At 31.9% G+C, this 11,073-nt stretch overlaps 1 protein-coding gene and 1 long non-coding RNA gene across 4 annotated transcripts in view; one reads left to right on the top strand and one right to left on the bottom strand.

Moving 5' to 3' along the window:
• LOC123673105 (proton-coupled amino acid transporter 1-like) overlaps window positions 1-6,840 on the top strand; it is a 32,538-nt gene extending 25,698 nt beyond the window's left edge. For all 3 annotated transcript variants that reach the window (XM_045607537.1, XM_045607536.1, XM_045607534.1), the window contains exons 6-9: window positions 810-1,082; window positions 4,261-4,439; window positions 5,127-5,296; window positions 6,015-6,840. In XM_045607537.1, coding sequence (XP_045463493.1) covers window positions 810-1,082; window positions 4,261-4,439; window positions 5,127-5,296; window positions 6,015-6,271 — 879 coding nt within the window. In that variant the 3' untranslated portion in view covers window positions 6,272-6,840. The remainder of the gene's footprint in view (window positions 1-809; window positions 1,083-4,260; window positions 4,440-5,126; window positions 5,297-6,014) is intronic.
• A 695-nt stretch (window positions 6,841-7,535) lies between these two features.
• LOC123673070 lies at window positions 7,536-8,625 on the bottom strand. Its single transcript, XR_006746418.1, has 3 exons — window positions 8,372-8,625; window positions 7,958-8,078; window positions 7,536-7,889 (listed from the first exon to the last, which is right to left on the bottom strand). It is a non-coding gene; the product is annotated as an uncharacterized LOC123673070 (long non-coding RNA).
• Window positions 8,626-11,073: the final 2,448 nt, after the last annotated feature.

Below are 11,073 nucleotides of genomic sequence, written 5' to 3' on the forward strand. Positions count from 1 at the left end.
ATGAAAAAAGCAAAACCATGCTGTATAGGATGTTGAATAAGGATTTGTATTAATTCAAAAGTTGGTATATGAAGAAAAGAATAGTAAATATCTGATGTAAATTTGCCTGCAACTTCAGAATTCCACAATTCATGTATGACAAAATTATGTTAAAAACTTGCCAAATTCCTTCTTGGTTTCCTAAAAATGTTTTCGTTAGAATGCAGGCACTAGTTTTTTTTAGCAGATTTTAATTTGAAAGGGGAAAGAAGCAGAAAAAGGAAAGTAGTGAATTAAATATTTTTTTGACAATTAAAAACAAAATTTCAGTAGAAAATGTATTCATAAATTATATTTGAAATGACCTCCGCCATTTCTTATACAAGCACGTGCACTTTTTCTTATTTCTTCAGTTGTCTCTTTCTGCCTGAAATATACTGTCAATCTTTTCGCTACTTCGTCTATTCTAACGGTGTTAGATCCGGACTTCTCGCTAGCCACGAAAATAATCCAAAATTATAATCAAATTTGGTCAAGGTAGAAAAAATTGACGAAAAATAAAGTAAGGTGAGAAATCTTTTAAAAATCACAAGAACTCAAATATCTCGTAAACTGTTGATTTTTGGTTATCACTAAATATGGTTCCCATCTAATTTGGAAACACCCTGTTTTAAATTGATGTTATAATAATTATTACACGAATAAGTTATTCAATGAGAGAACCATATTAACGTAACATTACCTATGTGAAATCATATCGACACGAAAATAGCCATTCATAGTTTTTCAGTATCAAATCATAATTTTTGATATGAGTGATGAATTTTCAGGTTTTGCAAAACTACGACTTCGATTTGGACGTCCATTATAATATGGCAATTATATTCCTTCCAATACTCCTAACAGCTTTAGTTCGTAATCTGAAATACTTAGCACCGTTTTCTATGTTTGCGAATTTGGTCATGTTGATAGGATTGGTGATTACTGTTTATTACATAGTACAGGATCTTCCATCAGTGGAAGAAAGAGATTATGTGGCTCCATTCAACCATATGCCACTGTTTTTTGGTACCGCACTGTTTGCTTTTGAAGGCATAGGACTGGTGAGTTATATCTTTATAGCATATTGAGAAAAAATACTGCAACAAAAAATTTTTCGAAAACATAACCAATTTGAAAGAATTGAAATTTGTATGCATAACTTGAGAATTCTTCAAAATTCTGGCATCGTGAAGGGATCATGGGCGTAGATCTTTTTTGTGTTTTGGGGGGTAATCGAAAAAAAAATTTTTTGACGATATTTTTACTAATATCTATAATGTGAGAAAAAGGGGTTTGATAACAAAGTTTGAACCAAATTACACGAAATATTTTTTTATTACGAATTCGATTGTTCTTATCTTATACTGGGTGTTCCTAAATTGGCGTTACGAAGGAAAATGAGAGATTCTTTGGATAATTTTAAAAATAAAAAAGTCCATAAACATGTGCCCGCAAACGCTTTGTTTTCGAGATACAGGGTGCTTCTTGTAGTCCTACTTTTTTGTGATGCTTAACCGGTTTATCGAATGTTCATTAACGTTCGCTACAGAGTTGGTAAATAAGTACCAAAACTTGTAATTAATTTATTTATCACAGCTACCTAACTGGATCTTTATATTGATTTGGATTTTCCTGAGAATAACTATGGAGAGCTGTTTGAATTTTTTTCTCGAAATCGATTGCAAATACGACAAAACTACAACAAACCAAAAAGTTTAGTACTGAACCAGTGTTTCTTTTTGAAGTTTTCTAAACTACTAGTGGTTCACAAAAAATAATTCTGGAGGAAAGGAGCGGGCACCCTTTCAGAAAAAATTCACCCTGTAGATTTGCACTAAAAATTAGGATATCACATGAAAACTTTAAAATGGAATATCAATGCCAATTCAAGTTAAATATCTTTTGAACTTTAACACCTGTATCTCAAAAACAAAGCGTTTGCGGACTCATGATATAGGACTTTTTTCTTGAAATCATCCGAGAAATCTGTCATTTTCATTTGTACCTCCAATTTACGAACACCCTGTAGATAATGTCAATTCAAAACTGATTTCTTCCCAAATGAATTGCAATTTGAGTGAAACAGAATAAACTGTGCAACACAGCCCAGACAATTTTTCGATGCGTTCATTTCTTTGATAACTAGATATTGAAATTTTGTGACGAGAAATTACCCGCAGTACCCCTGCATTTCTACGCCCTTGGAAGGGATCTAGGCATGAACATAAAAGGTAGGCTGGTTTTTCCGGTTTATGTATTCGTCTCCGTGGATTTCTAGTTTCAAAACACATAATATGAGAGTACATTCAATCATTCCAATTGATGTTGGAAACTTACTTTGCCATAATTCCTTAGCCTGCACAATTTGATCAGCGGTTCTGGGGAATTTTGTTCAGTGATCAGCCTTCTCAATAATTTTATTAACGACAGTAGGTACTCATGGTTAGCAACACCATACTTCAAGATAACCCTATAGTTCCTCTCCGTTTCTATTTTGATAGAATAGAGAGCACCCCTTTGGGCCCCTTGGAACTCAACGAATTGACCTAAAACGTTGTTTAATTACCATTGTACATTATTTTCTTCAAAGTTAAATAACAGTCTAAAGTCTCTAGCATGTGGAGTTTTAAACTCTTTGTAAAACTTAATCCCTCTCACGTTCACTACAAAGTACAAACTACAACAAATCCTTTTAACAAATAATCTGCCGCTACTGACCAGATGCATCATTGTTGAAGGATTTGCTTCAAACTGAAAGTAAATGGTAGCTTTCATTAGGTGTAGAACTTTGCTTCCGCCGTTTTGCAATAGATAACCATCGAAATATTAGTCGATTTGTGTCTGCAGATGCAGAATTGGAGGCAATACTTCATTAAGACTCGTGTCAAACGCAACAAAAAATGGCAGGATCCTTGGGAGTGATGCAACAAGCCATTTCAAAACGCCTGAAGCACAAGGGAATGATTCATAAACAAGAAAATTAGGTGTCGTACGAGTTGAAGCCGATAGATGTTGAACGTAGTTTGTTTGCTTGTGAACAGCTGCTAGCAAAGCAGAGACGGAAGGGATTTCTGCATCGCATTGTGATTGGAGTTGAAAAATGGTTTCATTACGATAATTCCAAGCGCAGAAAATCATGGGGATATCCCGGCCATGTTTCCACGTCGACGGCAAACCGAATATTCACTGTTCCAAGGTCATGCTCAGTATTTGGTGGGACCAGCTCGGTGTAGTATACTGTGAGTTATTTTAACCGACTGAAACAATCACAGGCGATCGTTATCGAACTCAATTAATGCTTTGAGCCAAGCATTGAAAGACAAAAAGCCGCAATACAAAGAGAGACATGATGAAGTGATTTTACAGCATGACAATGCTCGACCCCATGTTGCGAAAGTGGTTAAGACATACTTAGAAATGTGGAAATGGGAATTCCTACCCCACCCGCCGTATTCTCCAGACGTTGCTCCCTCGGACTATCAGTTGTTTCGATCAATGGCACACGGCCTGGCTGACCGTCTTATGAGAAAGTTAAAAATTGGATCGATTCGTGGATCGCTTCAAAAGATGACCAGTTTTTTCAAGGCGGGATTCGTACGCTGCCCGAAAGATGGGAGAAAGTGGTGGCCAGCGATGGACAATACTTCGAATCATAAATGTATAACCAGTTTTTACAATAAAGCCTCGAAATTCGGGAAAATTGTGAAAGCAAAGTTGTACGCCTATGTATTAATAACAATTTACTTCATTCTTGACCAAATTCTTTAATTTATATGGATTACCTTTTACATTCACATGAAGTAAAAAGTTTTTATTTTTATCAATGCAGATAACGAACGTTCATTAAAATTCGTGTCAAGAGTGCTGTGAAGAAATTAGAGTTGATTTTCTGTGCGTGTGAGTAGCGCTTAGCTTGTACCATATATAGTTTCCAGGGCCAGATTCGAAGTATGTAAACAAATGTCAGTAAAATGGTACAAGCTAAGCGCTACTTGTAGTCACAGAAAATCAACTCTAATTTCTCCACACCACTCTTGACCACGAATTTTAAAGAACGCTCGTTAGAAGGATTTGTTTCAATTTTCGCAATTAAAGGTTTTTCTTCTTTTCGTCAATACGGCTCAATGTGTTGAATCAGTTATTCCAGTGGCGTTGAATAATTTGATATAAAGAATAATGAAACTGTTCTTTGTGATTGAATGATTTCTCTTTTATTTCATTATGGTGGTCTTCTTTCAGGTCCTGCCCTTGCAAAATGAAATGAAAAATCCAAAAAATTTCTCTAGACCTTGTGGCGTACTCAATGTAGGAATGGGAAGTGTGATCATCCTCTACAGTATCATGGGATTCATATCTTATTTGAAATTTGGAGAACAGATTGAAGGAAGTGTGACTCTCAATTTGCCGCGAGATGAGGTGTAAGTATCGAAAATAATAATTGATTGTTTTGTGTTAATTCGTTTTATATTTTTCGCTCACTTTTGCGTCCAGTAGGCCTGATGTTACTAATGTTAGTATTCTGTAGTGCAGTCTATCTTCACACACAATAACTGTCAAAAAAAAAAACTACCTAGACACTTAAAGTTTTCAGGGTACGTTTGAGGTCTGACACTTCATTTTCTTGTAACAATTCAAAAAAAATATTTTTTAATATCTCGAAAATACTGCATCTACCAATTGGAAACTTGGTAATTTGTAAAATAATGACTCTAATTTCGTAAGAATCATTTTACTATAAGAAGATTGAAATAAAATCGTTGTTCAAATCTGAGTTCGATATCCTAGGAATAAATGACTTAACCTACTGAACACAAATGCAAAAGAAATGTAGAAAAATACACTGTATATCATTTTTAGACTCTTCTTATTTCATTTCTGTTCAGTAGGTTAGGACATTTATTCCTGAAAAGATACTCGCTGCAAGCTCAGTTTTCACAAGGAAAAATAATTAACCGATTCTACTCATCGAAACTTTTGTTTTAATAGATAAAACACAAATGATAAAATATAGATTTAACTATGAGCAATGTCCTCATTTATTGTTAAATAAGCACTATAAATCATCATTTATAATATGAATATAACACAAAACTATCTCTTTTCAGTTTAGCCCAATCAGTGAAGCTGATGATTTCAGTTGGTATCCTTCTGACATATGCACTTCAGTTTTATGTTCCTGTTGAGGTCATATGGCCCTGGTTCGATAACAAATTTGATTTCAAACACCCTGTGATGGCTGAAATGCTTTTCAGATTATTTCTGGTTTCCATCACGTGTAAGTATCATCTCTATACATTGTACAGACAAAATTGAGTGAGAATCGTATCATTGAAATACTGAACAAACATTTTTTTGGGAAATTTCTATATCTCAGAATTTATACCTCAGATTTCATCGTGCCAAAACCTTCACTATCTGATATATCTTTTTTATATATATTTCTGCAATACAATTTTTCAATTTTTTAGCTGTTTACACAATTGAACAGTTTTGGATAATATATTTCTCTTTTGGTTGTTTTTAATATTTTGTTAGTTGGAATTGTATTTCTAGACAGAAAAGTCTATATCAAAAATATATATCTGATAGGGAAGCTTTTGGCACAAATGATGTCATCATTTTGATATTTTTATTTTTTTTCTTTGTCTATTATAGAACCCTACCTTGGTGTTTCCATTCATGTTTTGCATTATTCAATTGTTGTTCGCAGTTTACTCGTGTTTTAACTAAAGTGAACCAGCATCAATGGATGTATTTTATTTTCTTTCTTCGTTCGGCTTAGACATAAATTCACAATGAAAGGTTATAGTTCACTTAACCTTTACGTCATAAGCAGATTCCTACATTTCAGGAGGAAATTTCAAAATCTGTCCTCTAGTCTAGACTATTGCGAGGACTATTGTCTTCTATCGGTGAAATGTTTACTGTTGGTACTTAATGTAACTTTTTTGTCGTGTTAGTATATTTGTACTAATTAGCCTTTTTTCTTCAAGTTATTCTAGCTGAGGCAATTCCATATCTTCCACTCTTCATCTCCCTGGTTGGAGCAGTGAGCAGTACAGCATTAGCCCTCCTGTTTCCACCAATCCTGCATCTTGTCATATCGTACAGCCGTGGAGAACTAACTTTTATACAAATTTTCACTGACTTGTTTGTAATGATTTGCGGACTTATTGGAGCCTGTACAGGTACATACGAGAGTGTTCATTCCATCATCAATGCATTCCAAAATGGAACAACAACCCAGTGACACGAATTAGACAAGAATAGAAAAATCTCGAGCTTCAACAGTGCATGTTACTTTGGAAGAAGAAGAGATAGCGAATATAACAGTCGACTTGATATGGCCGATTGTGATGTTATCGACATTGCGACATCTATGAATGAGTTACGGAAGAGATAAATCCGTGTGACTTTATGTTTTCGAAACTGATTCATTGAATAATGACAATAATAAGTTGACTATGTTGATGTGAGGAGATCAGCCCTCATTGTGATAATATGTGAATTTAGTGTGATTATTAAAACAAATTTTGATGTATCAATTCATTTATATAATTTAGTGGGTTCTGGAAGCTGTGATTTAAAAGTGATAAATTCGTGGCATGTGAATCAGATTAAGAGAAATTTATTGGAAGTTTTGATTGTTCCTAGTCTTTGACTAGAGTAAAAATATAGTTGATATTTGACATTGTTATGACTTGTAGATTGTTTTATATATTGAAATTTGTACCTAGAACTGTGAATTTTATTATTAGCTATTTACTCAGATGGATTTTTTTTAAAAGTCAGAAGGAAATATAATTTATTCCCATAAGAGTTTAGTTTCTTATTACCTACTTACCTATTAGAAGTTGCATACACGCAAAAAAATCTATTCTCAAATTGAGTGAATAATATTTGGTTGAAGTATATGATAGATTCATATATAAGCAAGACTATAATAAATTTGGGTCAAGTATACTTTATTCTCCAAATTTAAATATACCAAGTATTCCAAATAAGTATATGATATTCTTGAATTTAATAAAGTCGGTATTATTGGTCCAAAGAAAATTCTTATATTTGCTGTGAGTAAATGACTATACTTGAAATGAGTGGTTGATAAATTTCGTTTGAATATAAAATATTTTCAAGACAAGATATTGAATTCCTCAATTTCAATCATTTCTTCGTTTGAAGGTAGTGAATCATATACTCGAATGAAAGAATTGATATACTCAAACCAAAATTAAGTTAGTGTTAGAATAAGTATGTAATATGGTAAATTCAAAATTAATTTTATGGTTGTTCCGAAGAAACAGTAAACTTACTTGGAATGAATATTAATTTCAAATCAATTCTTTGAAATTATTCGAAAGAATAAATGCAATTGAGATAATGAACTTATATGAAATATGTAATCCATTTGGTGGTGAATAAATTTATTATTATTATTATTATTATTAATAAATGCAATTATCTATCCAATCCATTAGATTTCTTAATCTGATTAATAAATAAAATACAGCATATATAAAAAACGAATTTATTTCTCAAATCACCATAAAATAAATAAAAACCAACAAATAAATAATATCTACATTGGAAAAAAATTGTATTACATTTATACAAATACAGGATAAAACATTGTACTATACAAAGGATTGAAGGAACATAGTTATCTCCTGAAGAATGAATTATTTAGGTGGAGAGAATTCGAGATACATTCTTAAAAGTTCATCTACATCTATACAACAATTTGGAAACTTTTCGGCTATAATAGATTTTCCCCTGATACCAAAAACAAGTTGGGCTTGGCGGTTTGATTCCTCTGTGTTGTTCTATTTTTCTGTTCTTGGAATGATTTGTCCAATATCATTTGAGATCTGCAAAGAAAGAAGAAATTTGTGATTAATAAATTTTATCGTGGACTTTTTCGAATGAAAAATACTACCTGGTCCTGAAGAATTATTCCAAAATTGTATCTCACTCATATCGATAGATATCTATTGATTTGCATTTTCATCAGCAAATGATAACGTAACTCCCAATTGTTCATGAACAATTTCCATATTCTGCAAAAGAATCAAATTCAATTAACATTCATCAATTATGAACAGGAAGTTGTATTCAAAAAGTGCAATAATATTTCGAAAATAATTAGAAATCTCTAGAAAATCTTTATAACAGTAAGAATTTTGTTGAAAATATCAATTCAAAAATACCTAGTCCTCAAAGAAATAATACAAAGATATCAAGCTGAATTACAATAGTAAAAAACACCAAGAGCATCATGAAAAGGAAAATGAAATCCGAATTAATGAAAAAAAAATAAATGAGTTGAAATTATTTCTCAATAAAAACTTACCTCGAAATTTTCCACTCAGACACTCCATGTTTCCCTAATTCCTAATTAAATTTTGCTTTTTGCAGTATGTATTCAGTATCTAACACTTATAACACAATCAAAATTTCCGTAGACCGATCAGTCCTATCACCTAAATGAGACTGAAGGGGATCGAAAGAGATATTTTCTAATGCAAACTGCACAGAGGGCGCATTTTAGTATATCTTCGAATAATATTCTTGAATCTAGTGGATGAAAGCATTTATATACTTGTATTTCGATAAATACTGAAAACAGGTGGATAGGAAAGTTTTCATTGGCGCGGCATATCAAACGAGTCGAATCATGTTGACGAAGATGCAGGGAAAAGAACTCGCGTTTTAGTATATTTCGGTATAATATACTCAGATCTAGTACATGCAAATATAATTCAGATTATGAATGGTTTATTCTGAACTGGATCATTCGAATTTTTCAAAAATCAAAACAAATTTTGTCACTCATCTTATTCAAATCGATATCCGTGATCAAAATATTTTAGTTTTTTTTTATTTAAATATTTCACTCATCAAGTACTTGGGTCATTAGACACCTCTCAAAGGAATTATATTTTGTAAAATACATTTATATCCATTAAATAATTCTTGGCTTATTCTATATCACACATATAACGTAAACTGTTAACGATTATTCCCATGTTGTGTCGGTCACGAGAACCTTGCTATCTGGGGCAATCCCAGGTGTTTAATTGCTAGTATACCTCATCCATTTTTGAATGTTGAAACAAAAGTTATTTCAAAAGAAAATATGTGTTTTTCTTATCATTTTTTAGGTTCATGATTGCTCACCAAAATCAATTTCACTTATATTTTTATGTATTATTAACACATCTCAAAATATCACATAACTTACTTCAATATGGTACCGCTATGACAATTTTTAGCGTCAGAAACTAGATGTATTGTGAAACGGTATATTAACAAATTATCTAGTATGGCCTTTATTGAGTTGGTTAGCTACAATTAACATAAAAAGAAAAATAAAATTCATATTATCTGCTAATTCAATCACAGGGTGGATTTCAGATGAATTATTCACTCCCCTTCTCACTCAAATCCTAATATTTAAATATTAAAATGAAATATGTCTCACTATGACGAAATTTTGTCCACAAAATTTCATATTTTCATTTATTATTGATTAGTCTCGAACATGAAAAATGAGCAAATAGGTCTCCAATTCATCTTTGTGACTTGGGCATATTCTAATTACAACTAAAATGTATCACTCGCAATAATTATAATGTGTAAACCAATTCTTCAAAAATATAATTTGGAATGAGTATATTTCAATTTTCATAATGAGTAAATGATATCTTCGAAGTCGCAATATCGTATGTTCAAACAAAATGTAGCAGTATTCTTGAATCAATAAATTTATTCCTTCATTTTGAATACATCATTTACTTGTATGGAGTATTATATATTTCTATGAAGTATATGTATTCGGTATTCTATTTATTCATTCCAAGTATACCAAATTTCTTACTTTACTTTTTCCGATTCAATATATACTTGGATCAAGTTTAATATTTCAAGAATATCCTATTTCTTGATTTGAGAATACATTTTTTTCCGTGTACAAGCTCAGAGACAGAGAATTTGACCCCAAGATATTTTTGCAGTTCATTTTATCCTACGTGAATAACTATAACATTTTATTGGTATAGCCTTAGCCTTCATTCCGCTTTTTCAGATGTTTGATATTAATCTAAGGATTAATTTCGTCTTGGAATACTAAGGACACTGATGATAACTTTCAGTTTGGTGGCCAATTCACAAAACTAGTGAATAGCCTATTTTCAGAATAAAAGGGACGCTTTGCATGTTTTGAATGGTTCTAATCATAGAGTAATAAACATTGATAGAAGAGGTATACGTAATTTCACATGTCCCCAACATGGTTAGATTACATTGTCGGATTGTGATATATTTTCAAATCCACAATTTTACTATATCATTATGAATGTATATCTTTTGAATGAAATATATTTATTTCAGCGATTCCCGATTAAATATGCAAATTGAAATATTTAAATATTTATTAATATGGAATATTATTTTCTGTATCTACCTGCTGATATCCAAGGTTTGGCAACTGTTGCTCTCCTAGTGTCATCGGTTGTTTCACGACGTATGGCAGGCTTGAAGTTTGTTTCCTGACTTTCTGATATATTTAAGTTTATTTCAATATATTTTGAGTTAATATGAAACGTTGATTCACTATGGGACATAGGACGTGCGTTCTTTGTGGAGAACTCGCAAATTGAGTGAAATATTGCATCACTGACATGTTTTCATTTCCGCGCGCTTCATGTCAAATTTGAAAGTTCATGTTGGGAACAAAATTTGCTTTCTGAAAATGACATATGCTCCCCTATCTATGTTTATTACTCTGAGGTTCTAATAATTTCAATTTTTTTCAATTTGACAGCCATAAAACTAGTAATCACAGAACTGAAGTTGCTCATATTTAAAAGTCGTGTTTTTACAAATTTTCTTAAATCTATGATATATGACTATGGTATTCCTGAGGTTCGATGGAAATACTGTTACGCACAAAAAATGCCAATTTCACCCCTAATTAAATAAAAAATTTATACTATTTTCATGAAACCATATAACGTGTGTGAACATATATACCAATAAGAATAACTATGAATC

Source organism: Harmonia axyridis, chromosome 2 (assembly GCF_914767665.1).
Source record: "Harmonia axyridis chromosome 2, icHarAxyr1.1, whole genome shotgun sequence".
Lineage (NCBI taxonomy): Eukaryota > Metazoa > Arthropoda > Insecta > Coleoptera > Coccinellidae > Harmonia > Harmonia axyridis.